Raw genomic sequence first — 13,145 nt, forward strand, 5'->3', positions numbered from 1 at the left:
TGTGTTTTCAGTGTTTGCTCCCTGGGAACTATTCTGACTGTTTATTGATGTTACATGATCATGATGTTGGTATGTTGTAATGCACACAAGTGTGTAATTCTGATGTGTATTTTTCTTGTCTGATCTCATAATTTTGTTTTTAGGGCACATGTGTGGTTCCTCTGCTTTCCTCTGTTTTGAAAGCCACCAGCCAGTGGGAGACTCCAGAAGCATTTAACCCAAACCATTTCCTTTGTGAGAATGGGCACTTCAAAAAGAGCGAAAGTTTCATGGCATTCTCTGCAGGTACGGTCTCTTTTCTTTGTTACATTTTCTCATGCAGTTCCTCTAATCTACCACACTACATTTTAATCCCACACTTCAAAACAGTAATCACAATTACACCAAGCCAGACGATGCAGGGATTTTGGTTACAATCCCACGATTTTAGGGAATTAATTCCTCCTGTAAAATTTCAGGTGTCGTCGACAGTGCTACCAAGTGGCACTTTACACACCAGTTTGGGTCTCACAGGGATCATTCAGCCACACCTTGTCACAGGCTTAGTCCAAACATGGACGAAAGAGCTGAATTCCAGAGGTCAGTGTCTACCTAAGACATCTAGGCAGCATTTGACCATTTATGAGGCGCGATTCTGCCAAAAGGGGACAAAGTCCCATAGCAAATGCATTTAGCTGCATGTTTCCCGGTGCTCGCAGTGCCGAGAAACACATGGCTATTCAACGTGACTCGCTTTGTAGCAGGGGCCTAAATGGGAAATGCGAGACCGAGGATAGAGGGGCCAAATACAAAGGGGCATAGGTTTAAGGTGCGAGGGGCAAGGTTTAGAGGAGATGTACGAGGCAAGTTTTTTACACCGAGGGTAGTTGGTGCCTGGAACTCGCTGCCGGAGGTGGTGGTGGAAGCAGGGACGATAGTGACATTTAAGGGGCATCTTGACAAGTACATGAATAGGATGGAAATAGAGGGATACGGACCTTGGAAGTGTGGAAGATTTTAGTTTAGACGGGCAGCATGGTCGGCGCAGGCTTGGAGGGCCGAAGGGCCTGTTCCTGTGCTGTACTTTTCTTTGTTCTTTGTTCTTTGAGGCTGTACTTAACCAATTTTGCACAGTGGTGAGATCTGCTCGCCGGAATTCCTCAGTGTAGGGAGACCACCGAAGCGATCCCCGGCCTCTTCTCCCATCCCGAACACACTATGGAAGCACCCCCGGCCCAATTGCGTGCACAAAAATACCAACCTGGCAGTGCCCATGCCAGCTGCACCTTGGCAGTGCCAGGCTGACACCCAGGAGTCAATGCCAGGTTACCCAGGTGGCACTGCCAGGTTGCCCAGGTGGAACCAGCAGAACCAGGGCATCACCCTGCCCAAAGGGCATGCAGCTAGGGGCCTCCGATCCCTTGAGAGACCCCCCATGAGTGCCGTTCCGTCTGGTCACCGTTTGTAGATACCAGCGATGAACGGCGCTCGCCCAAGGTCTTTTGAGGCGAAGGGAATGAATCCCAGAGCCTCAGTTACCTCGGGAATTTGCACATTAGAGTGCAACTAGCTGTCTCGCCATAATGTGAAGATTTGCCAAAAGGTGATCCTGCCCACAATGGGCAGGGTTTGCATCGCAACATCTTGCGAGATCATGTTGTACCTACATGGGCTCCGTGAGCTGGATAGATCCCGGAAGCAGGGTCTCCCAGCTTTTATCGGCCACGCTGCGCGGTGGCCAGCTGCTTTTCCAGCGCAGCCTGACCGTTGGATTGTGCCCATGAATTCAAGTAGCCCTATTAAAATTGAAGTCAATGGAAATCAATGGGAAGAATCTCTACACTAGCTGAAGTTATACAAAGGATGATAGTTGAGGTTGTTGAAAGCTTATCATCTCTGCCCCAGGACATTGCTGCGGGTGTTTCTCAGGGTAACCATCTTTGCATTTGAAGGCTTGATGTGGGGATGTTCACTGAATGTTCAGAGTTCACTTCCAATTGCAACTCATCAGATAATGAGGCAGTCTGTGCCCAGACAACAGTCAAGCTTGGGCTGATAAGTGACGAGTAACATTTGGCTACACAAGCACCAGGCAATGGCCGTCTCCGACAACAGAAAGTCTAACCACCTCCTTATAGCATTCATCGCCATTTGGGGGTTACTACTGAACAGGAACTGAACTGAACTGCCATATAAATACTACAGCTACAAGAGCAGGTCAGAGGAAAAGTATTGTGCAATGAGTAAGACACTTCCTGACTCCCCAAATCCTTTAAACAATCTACAAGTCACAAATCAGGAAAGTGATAGAATATTATCCACTTGCCTGAATGAGTGCAGCTCAAGCTACACTCAAAAGTTCTACATATTCCTGCTCAAGGCTGCTGGGTTGATTGGTACCCTATCCACCACCTTAAACACCTGGTTGGGAGCATAACTGGAGATAGAGGGAAAAAAACGGGATGAGGGGCAGGATTCTCCGATCCCCCGCCGGGTCGGAGAATCACCAGGGGCTGGCGTGAATCCCGCCCCCGCCGGTTGCCGAATTCTCCGGCACCGGAGATTCGGCAGGGGCGGGAATCGCGCCGCGCCGGTTGGCGGGCCCCCTCCCGGCGATTCTCCGGCCCGGATGGGCCGAAGTCCCGCTCCGAGGATGCCTGTCCCGCCGGCGTGGATTAAACCACCTACCTTACCAGCAGGACAAGGTGGCGCGGGCGGGCTCCGGGGTCCTGGGGGGGGCGCGGGGCGATCTGGCCCCGGGGGGTGCCCCCACGGTGGCCTGGCCCGCGATCGGGGCCCACCGATCCGCGGGCAGGCCTCTGCCGTGGGGGCACTCTTTTCCTTCCGCCTTCGCCACGGTCTCCACCATGGCGGAGGCGGAAGAGACTCCCTCCACAGCGCATGCATGGGGATGCCGTGAGCGGCCGCTAACACTCCCGCGCATGCGCCGCCCGGAGATGCCATTTCCGCACCAGCTGGCGGGGCACCAAAGGCTTTTTCCGCCAGCTGGCGGGGCGGAAATTAGTCTGGCGCAGTCCTAGCCCCTCAAGGTTGGGGCTCGGCCCCCCAAGATGCGGAGGATTACGCACCTTTGGGGCGGCGCGATGCCCGACTGATTTGTGCCGTTTTTGGCGCCGGTCAGCGGACATCGCGACGATACCGGAGAATTTTGCCCCAGGTCTTACATGCTGAATTTACGGATTTGGGAGCTAAACTAAAAAATAGGACCTTAGAGGTAGTCATCTCGGGATTGCTACCAATGCCACGTGCTAGTCAGAGTTGGAATGACAGGATAGACAGGATGAATGCTTGGCTTGAGAGATGGTGCAGGAGGGAGGGATTCAGATTTTTGGGGCATTGGAACCGGGTCTGGGAGAGGTGGGACCATTACAAATCGGACGGTCTACGCCTGCGCAGGACTGGAACCAATTGTCCGAAGGGGGTTGTTTGCTAGCACAGTTTGGGAGGGTTTAAATTAATATGGCAGGGAGGTGGGAACTAATGCAGGAAGTCAAAGGGTAGTAAAGAGGGGATAGAAACAAAAGCCAGTAAGGAGAAAAGTGGAAGGCAGAGAAACAGATAGAACTGCATTTATTTCAAAATACGAGGCCTAACGGGCAAGGCAGATGAACTCAGGGCATGGATAGGTACATGGGACTGGGATATTATAGCTATTACTGAAACATGGCTAAAGGAGGGTCAGGACTGGCAGCTCAATGGTCCGGGGTACATATGCTATAGGAAAGATAGACCAGGAGATAGGAGAGGCCGAGGAGTTCTGATTAGGGACAACATCATGGCAGTACAGAGAGAGGCTATATCCAAGGGTTCGCCCACTGAGTCTATATGGGTAGAACTGAAAAATAAGAAGGTGAGATCAACTGTACTATAGGCCCTATAAGGTACTATAAGTTCATTGGGGGAGCCTGTTTACAGACAAGGGGACAGCTGGTAAGTGGGACTCTTTCAAAAGGGTGTTAACTTGGGCTCAGGGTGAGCACATTCCTCTTAGTGAAGGGTAAGGCGGGTAGAAGTAGGGAACCCTGGATGACTCGGGATATGGAGGCCATGGTCAAAAGGAAGAAGGCATATGCATAGTCAGCTGGGATCAAGTGGATCCCTTGAAGAATATAGGGCTTGTCGGAGTAGAGTTAAGAGAGAAATCAGGAGGGCAAAAAGGGGACATGAGATTTTCTTGGCAGATAAAGCAAAGGAAAATCCAAAGAGCTTTTACAGATATATAAAGGGCAAAAGAGTGATGAGGGAGAGAGTAGGGCCTCTTAAGGATAAACAAGGGCATCCATGTGCGGATCTACAAGGGATGGGAGAGGTCCTAAATTAATATTTCTCGTCAGTATTTACTGTTGAGAAAGGCATGAATGTTAGGTAAATTGGGGATAGCAAATGTGCCCTTGTTTAAGAAGGGCTGTAGGGATAGGGATAAGCCTGGGAACTACAGACCGGTAAGCCTTACTTGTGTAGTGGGTAAGTTGTTAGAAGGTATTCTGAGGGACAGGATCTACAGGCATTTAGACAGGCATAGGCTAATTAGGGAAAGTCAGCATGGCTTTGTAAGGGAAAAGGCAGGTCTCATGAATTTGATTGAGTTTTTTGAAGGGGTAACCAAGAAGGTAGATGAGGGCAGTGCGGTCGACCTTGTCTACATGGACTTTAGCAAGGCCTTTGACAAGATACCGCATGGCAGGTTGTTGCAAAAGGTTAAATCTCACGGAATCCAGGATGAGGTAGGCAATTGGATACAAAATTGGTTTGGTGACCGAAGCCAACGGGTGGTTGTGGAGGGTTGTTTTTCAAACTGGAGGCCTGTGACCAGCAACATGCCTCAGGGATCAGTGCTGGGTCCACTGTTTTATATATATATATATATAAAATATATATATATTTATGTGTGTGTGTGTGTGTGTGTGCATATAAATATATATGATTTGGATGAGAATGTCGGAGGCATGGTTAGTAAGTTTGCAGATGACACAAAGATTGGTGGCACAGTGAAGACGGTTATATAAGATTGCAACTGGATCTCGACCAATTGGGCCAGTGGGCCGATGAATGGCAGATGGAGTTTAATTTGGATAAATGTGAGGTGATGCATTTTGGTAGATCAAATCAGGGCAGGACCTACTCAATGAATGGTAGGGAGTTGGGGAGAGTTAAGAACAAAGAGATTTAGGAGTTCATAGCTCCTTGACGGTGGAGATGCTGGTGGACAGGGTGGTGAAGAAGGCATTCAGCGTGCTAGGTTTTATTGGTCAGAATATTGATACAGGAGTTGGGACGTCTTGTTGAAGTTGTAAAAGACATTGGTAAGACCCCACATGGAATACTTTGTTCAGTTCTGGTCACCCTATTATAGGAAGGATATTGTTAAACTAGAAAGAGTGAAGAAATTTACGAGAATGCTACCAGGACTCTGAGTTGTAAGGAGAGGCTCGATAGGCTGGGACATTTTTCCCTGAAGCGTAGGAAGCTTAGGGATGATCTTATCGAGGTCTATAAAATTATGAGGAGCATAGATAAGTTAGATAGTCGACACCTTTTCCCAAAGGTAGAGGAGTCTAGATCTAGAGGACATAGGTTTAAGGTGGGAGGAGAGAGATACAAAAGAGACCAGAGGGGAAATTATTTAACAGAGGGTGGTGAGCATCTGGAATGGGCTGCCAGAGGCAGTGATAGAGGTGGGTACAATTTTGTCCTTTAAAAAGCAGTCAAGACAGTTACATGGGCAGAGTGGGTATCGAGGGATATGGGCCAAATGCGGGCAAGTGGGACTAGCTTAGAGATAGAAACTGGGCATCATGGACAAGCTGGGCCAAAGGACCTGTTTCCATGCTGTAAACATCTATGACTCTAAGTCAGGAACAAGATAATCAAATCCCCAAAGGCACAATGATTCCTGTGGTTAGTTGGGTGTAAGAACTTTTGTGGAGGGCAGAAAGGGTTAGGGTTAAACAGTAAAAATGTCAATAAATATTCTCAAGCATTGCAGGATTCCATCACCAATAAGCAAGTGAATTTTGTTGGATATTGAGTATGTGGGTAAGGAAATTACCATTCATCCCATGGTTAAGATTCAAATCCCGTGCAGATTGATGGGATGCCAAGAGGGAACTCCACCTAAGACAGGCAGAAGTGTCAGAATTTCAAAACTTTGAAACTTAACACCTTGAACACACCCACTTGCCAGTTATATTTGTTTTTTCTTGGAGTACCCAATTCTTTTTTTCCCAACTAAGGGACAATTTAGCGTGGCCAATCTACTTACCCTGCACATCTTTGGGTTTGTGGGGGCGAGACCGATGCAGACATGAGCACGTGCAAACTCCACACGGACAGTGACCCAGGGCTGGGATCGAACACCGGCCGTAAGGCAACAACCACATCCAGTTTTAACACAATACTGTCAACAAATTTCAGAATTTTTTTCTTGATTAACCTTTCAGGGAAAAGAATCTGTCCGGGAGAATCCTTGGCTCGAATGGAACTCTTTCTTTTCTTGACTACTCTGCTGCAGAGCTTTGTCTTCAACCCTGTTATCGACCGCAAGAATATTGACATCTCACCAGTCATAAGTGGTTTCTCGGTTGTGCCAAATGATTACGAGTTCTATGCCATTTCGCGGTAAAATCAACTTGGTCATCAATTGAGAGTTGCCAGCTTTTTCCAATCGAAATCAGAATTCCAGATACTAAAAATCAGTATTTTGGCAGTAAAATCAATATGTTCAATTCAAAGAAAAATGCCCACCAATCTGAAGTACAGCTTTACGCCTTGATTTCAAAAATCTAAAACACGAATGGAAAATGCAAATCAAACGCTGTTACATAGATGTACATCATCATGAGTGAGAGTTTTCAAATTAATTTTCAAACGTTCAGTTAATCTAATAATGAAAAATTCTACAATACTGCACAGGGAACAATGTAGCATGGTTTAAATTACTCATTTATGTGTTTTTAAATGATTACGGATGGATTCCTGATTCCCAGAGAGCAGAGAGGAACCAGAGGCTACTTCCCGAAAATTGCATCACATCACACCATACAATTTTCAATGCTGTACAGGTCTTCGATGATAAGGCCATAAGAGTCAGAAGCAGAATTAGGCCATTCGGCCAATCGAGTTTGCTCCGCCATTCAATCTTGGCTGATATTTTTCTCAACCCCATTCTCCTGCCTTTTCCCCATAACCCCTGATCTCCTTATTAATCAAGAACCTATCTATTTCTGTCTTAAAGACACTCAGTGATTTGGCCTCCACAGCCTTCCACAGATTCACCACCCTCTGGCTGAAGAAATTCTTCCTCAGCTGTTTTAAAGGATCGTCCCTTTAGTCTGGGATTGTGCCCTCTGGTTCTAGTTTTTCCAACTTGTAGAAACATCCTCTCCACATCCACTCTATCCAGGCCTCGCAGTATCCTGTAAGTTTCAATAAAATCCCCCCCATCCTTCTAAACTCCAACGAGTACAGACCCGGAGTCCTCAATCTTCCCTCATACGACAAGCTCTTCATTCCAGGGATCATTCTTGTGAACCTCCTCTGAACCCTTTCCAAGGCCAGCATATCCTTACTTACAGACGGGGCCCAAAACCGCACACAATACTCCAAATGGGGTCTGACCAGAGCCTTATACAGCCTCAGACGTACATCACAGCTTATATTCTAGCCCTCCCAACACAAATGCTCACATTAGGGGCTGGTTTAGGACAGTGGGCTAAATAGCTGCCTTGTAAAGCAGACCAAGGCCAGCAGCGTGGGTTCAATTCCCATACCAGCTGCCCCGAACCGGCGCCGGAATGTGGCGACTAGGAGCTTTTCACAGTAACTTCATTTGAAGCCTACTTGTGACAATAAGCGATTTTCATTCATTTCATTTGCCTTCTTAATTGCTGACTGAACCTGGACGTTAACCTTAATAGAATCTTGAACAAGGACTCCCAAGTCCCTTTGTGGTCCTGATTTCCCATTTAAAAAATAGTCTATGCCTCCATTCCTCCTTCCAAAGTGCATAACCTCACACTTTTCCACATTGCATTCCATCTGCCACTTCTTTGCCCACTCTCCGAGCCTGTCCAGGTCCTTCTGCAGCCTCCACGATACTACCTGTCTGATAGAAATCAGCTTTTCTAGTTAGCTATAGATGAGATAGATAAAAGGTTTAATTCAGAACTCATTAAGAATCATTAACTGAAAATCATATTAAGCATTAATTCAGTGCAACTATAGCTGGGAATTAATCAACTAAGACTCTCGAATTTCACATTTTGGAAACTCCTAGAGACTGCGAGGTCAAACAGCTAAAAGACCCTATTGCGTTATAAAGAACTGGGCTGAGGTCCCAGTTCTGTTTCTAGGTAACAACCAGTCCATGGGGATAAGTCCGAGCGGAAAATGCGTTTTTCTCAGGCAATGGTATGAGAAAATCAGACCAATATATTTAAATATATATCTCTCTCAAAATTGACAGACACTTTGGTCGAATTGAGTGAATTTAAATTAGTTAAAACCAATCAGAGATGAAAAGAAGGCGGGACTTTAAGATAATAATCTCCTTAAAAATCACTTGTCAGGATGGAAAAATCCATTCCAGAATCAATCTACTTCTTTCTGAAACTTATTTTCTTTGCTCGCTTTTGCTAAATCGCCATCTTTCAATCATAAGACCATAAGACATAGGAGCAGAAGTAAGGCCATTCGGCCCATCGAGTCCACTCCGCCATTCAATCATGGCTGATTTCAACTCCATTTACCCGCTCTCTCTCCATAGCCCTTAATTCCTCGAGAAATCAAGAATTGATCAACTTCTGTCTTAAAGACACTCAATGTCCCGGCCTCCACCGCCCTCTGTGGCAATGAATTCCACAGACCCACCACTCTCTGGCTGAAGAAATTTCTCCTCATCTCTGTTCTAAAGTGACTCCCTTTTATTCTAAGGCTGTGCCCCCGGGTCCTAGTCTCCCCTGCTAATGGAAACAACTTCCCTACATCCACCCTATCTAAGCCATTCATCAGTAAGTCAATCAGTAGTTTTGTACTGTGTATCATGATTTGAAGAATTACCACGATCGGTAATTGTATTTTAAACTCAACTACTGTATTTGTTAAAGACAATCAATCTGACCTAAGTTTGTATTGTAACCAAAGTTTACCAGTAGACATAGCTGACAAATAAAGTTCAACGAAACTTTGCCAAAAAGCACAGCCTGAATCTGTTATTTGGGTACCAAGAAGGGATAACGCATATCCAGGGCTCCGAATAGACACAGAGAAACATCACTGTCCCTCTACATATCTTTCATCACCACCAATGCCTCCATAATCTCCTTCAGAACCCAGGGGTGCAGTCCATCCGGTTTAGGTGATTTATCCACCTTCAGAACTTTCAGCTTCCCCAGAACCTTCTCCTTGGTGATAGCCACTACACTGCCCTGTACCTCCTGATTCTCCTGAAACTCTGGTATCCCACTGGTGTCTTCCACCATGAAGACTGATGCAAAATAACTATTCAGTTCCTCTGCCAATTTTGTTTCCTGTTATTACTTCTCCAGCTTCATTTTACAGTGGTCCAATGTATATTTTTGCCTCTCTCTTACCTTTTATATATTGAAAAAGACTCTTCCTTTTATTACTAGCTATCTTACATTCATATTTCAACTTCTTCCCCCCCACTCCCCTTCTTCCTTTTTTAGTTGTCCTCTGCTCGCTTTTAAAGGCTTCCCAATCCTCTGGCATCCCACTAATCGTCGCCACTCTGTATGCTTTTTCTTTTTCTTTTACGCTGTCCTTGATTTCCCTCCTCAGCCATGGATGCCACGTTCTCCCGTTAGCATGTTTCCTCCTCCTTGGGATAAATTTCTGTTGTGCCTCCCGAATAACCCCAAAAAACTTTTGCCATTGCTGTTCCACTGTCTTCCCTGTTAGGCAACTTTCCTTTTTTATTAAAATGTTTTTATTAAGGCATTTATCAATTTTAACAATTTTCAAGAGAAAAAAACAACAAAGTGAACACACACCCAACCAACAACCAAACCCAGCCAACATGGCTTACATACACGATGGGCGGCACGATAGCACAGTGGGTGGCATCGTGGCTTCACAGCTCCAGAGTCCCAGGTTAGATTCCCAGCTTGGGTCACTGTCTGTGCGGAGTCTGCATGTTCTCCCTGCGTCTGTGTGGGTTTCCTCCAGGTGCTCTGGTTTCCTCCCACAGTCCAAAGATGTGCAGGTTAGGTGGATTGGTCATGTTAAATTGCCCTTAGTGTCCAAAAAGGGTTAGGTGGGGTTACTGGGTTATGGGGTGGGGGTATGGGCTTGGATGGGAGTACTCTTTCCAAGGGCTGGTGCCGACTCGATGGGCCGAATGGCCTGCTTCTGCACTGTAAATTTTATGATTCTATGATTCCCCAATCCCAGCTTCCACTAACCATTTCCCACCTTATCCAACCCCCTATGCCTCTCTTTTCTTTTATCCCTCCCTGCCCCCCCCCCCACAACCAAACCCAGCCAACATGGCTTACATACACAATTCCCCAATCCCAGTTTCCCACTAACCATTTCCCACCTTATTCAAACCCCCATGCTTCCCTCTTTCCTTTTCGGCTGCCACCTCCGGGCAAACCCAAGCATCGATCCTCTCAGGGCGAAAGTGATCTTCCCAAGCCTGAGAAACCCAGCCATGTCACTAACCTATACCCTCATAGTCCCTTCACGCCAATAAGATCCGGCTCCGGGCTTCCAGGGAGGCAAAGGCCAAAACATCAGTCTCCCTCGCCCCCTGGACTCCCGAGTCTTCCAACACACCAAAAATCCCTACATCTGGACTCGGAACCACCCTTACCTTCAGTACCTTCGACATGATGTCAGCAAATAACTGCCAAAATCCCCTAACCCTCGGACATGCCTAAAACATATGGACATGATTTGCGGGCTCTCCCACACACCTCCCACACCTATTCTCCACCCTTCAAAGAACCTGGTGATCCAGGCCACAGTCATGTGTGCCCTGTGGACCACCTTAAATTGTATCAGGCTAAGACTGGCACATGATGAGGACGTGTTGACTCGCCTCAGGGCATCATCCATAAACCAGCCTCCAACTCCCTGCCCAGTTCTTCCTCCCACTTTCGCTTCACTTCCCCTAACGGGGCTCCCTCCCAATCCATGAGCTCTTTATGAATAACCGATACCTTCTCCCCGCCCCCCACCACCCCCCCCATCCGTTTTCGATACTACCTTGTCCTATACCCCCTGGGGCGGCAGGTGCGGAAAAGTCGATACCTGCCTCTGCAAAATCCCTCACCTGCAAGTTTGTTCCCACCGAGTAGCTCTAACTCCTCCTCAAATGCCTCCAAACACGTAACGCCCCCATCTATAAACAAATCACAAAACCACTCGTGCCAGTCCACTGCCTCCCCGAAATCCCCCATCTCGCCCGCCCCGGCGCAAACCAGTGGTTGCCAGAAATTGGTGCCCACATCGACGCCCCCTCCACCCCCATATGCTTCCGCCATTGTCCCCATACCTTCAGGGCAGCCACTACTACCGGGCTTGTGGAGTACCTAGCTGGCGTGAACGGCAGAGACGCCGTTAACAGCGCTCCTAAACTCGTGCCCCTACATGAGGCTGTCTCCACCCGCTCCCAAACGGACCCCTCCCCACTTCCTGACCATTGTATGTTTGCTGCCCAATAATAATTTATAAAGTTTGGTAGGGCCAGCCTGGGGGGTAAAAATAGGAAGGCTCTGATATATAAACAGTAACTCGGGAGAATCGTCACCTGCACCCTCCCCGTCAGTGACAATGGAAGCACATCCCAACTTCTAAAGTCCCCCTACATCTGCTCCATCAACCGAGTCAGATTCAGCTTGTGCAGCGGCTCCCACTTCCGCGCCATCTGGATGCCCCAAAACAGAAAGCTCCCTTCCACTGCCTTGAGCGGCATCTCTCCCAGCCTCTTCTCCTGCACCCGCACTTGGATTGGAAAGACCTCACTTTTCCCATATTCAATTTATACCTCTAAAATCGGCCTAATTCCTCCAAGATCCCCTTAATCCCTCTAATTCCCCCCCAAAACAGGTCCAAAATGTACAGAAGCAGGTCGTCCACGTACAGCGAGACCCTGTGCTCCACTCCGCCCCCCCTCATACTATCCTCAGCCAGTCCTTCGACGCTCTCGGCGCCATCGCCAGTGGCTCTATGGCAAAGGCAAAAAGCAGTGGGGACAGTGTACATCCCTGTCTCATTCTCCGATACAGCCTAGTCCGAGCTCACCTGGTGCATCTGCACACTCGCCACCAGTGCCTGATGCAGCAACCGGACCCAGTCCACAAAACCCTACCCAAACCCAGGACCTTCCATAAGTATTCCCACTCCACCCTCTAAAAGTACTTTTCTGCATCCATGGCGACCACCACCTCCACCTCTAGTCTCTTGGAGGGCATCATTATCACAATTAACAGCCTTCTGATATTTGCTGCCAAATGTCACCCCTTCACAAACCCTGTCTGGTCTTCCCCGATCACCCCGGCACACAATCCTCCATTCTCGAGGCCAGTATCTTGGTCAATAGCTTGGCATCTACATTTAGCAGGGAGATTGGCCTGTATGACCCACACTGTTCCGGGTCCTTTTCCTGCTTCAGGATGAGAGAAATCGTGGCCTGCGACATTGTTCGGGGGGAGCACTCCTCGCTCCCTAGCCTCATTAAACGCCCTTACCAAAAAGGGTCCCAGCATGCCCCAGAACTTTTTATAGAACGCCACTGGGTACCCGTCCGGGCACACGGCCTTGCCCACCTGCATCGCCTCCAGTCCCTCCACCACTTCCACCAGCCCAACTGGGACCCCCAAGCCCTCCACCAGTTCTTCTTCCACCCTTGGGAACTCCAATCCCTCTAGAAACTGCCTCATCCCCTCCACTCCGATTGGAGATTCCGACTCGTATAATCTGCGGTAAAAGTGCCTAAACACCCCATTCATCCTCACCAGACCCAGGACTGTATTCCCCCTCTTGCCCTTCACTTTCCCAATTTCCCTCGCCGCCTCCTGCTTCAACTGGTGCGCCAGCATCCTGCTTGCCTTCTCTCCATATTCGTACACCGCCCGTCTCAGCTGCCTCACCGTCTTCCCTGTACATAGCAACCCAAACTC

General features: G+C 48.0%; 1 protein-coding gene across 6 annotated transcripts in view; it reads left to right on the forward strand.

Annotated features, from left to right (window-relative positions):
* LOC140402298 (cytochrome P450 2C3-like) overlaps positions 1–13,145 on the forward strand; it is a 121,408-nt gene that overhangs the window by 87,568 nt on the left and 20,695 nt on the right. For 5 of the 6 annotated variants that reach the window (XM_072489969.1, XM_072489971.1, XM_072489967.1 and 2 more), the window contains 2 exons: positions 144–285; positions 6,441–9,193. In XM_072489969.1, coding sequence (XP_072346070.1) covers positions 144–285; positions 6,441–6,622 — 324 coding nt within the window. In that variant the 3' untranslated portion in view covers positions 6,623–9,193. Of the gene's footprint in view, positions 1–143; positions 286–6,440; positions 9,194–13,145 lie in introns of those variants that run through there. The other variant, XM_072489970.1, reaches the window with a different exon arrangement.

Source organism: Scyliorhinus torazame, chromosome 25, assembly GCF_047496885.1.
Source record: "Scyliorhinus torazame isolate Kashiwa2021f chromosome 25, sScyTor2.1, whole genome shotgun sequence".
Lineage (NCBI taxonomy): Eukaryota > Metazoa > Chordata > Chondrichthyes > Carcharhiniformes > Scyliorhinidae > Scyliorhinus > Scyliorhinus torazame.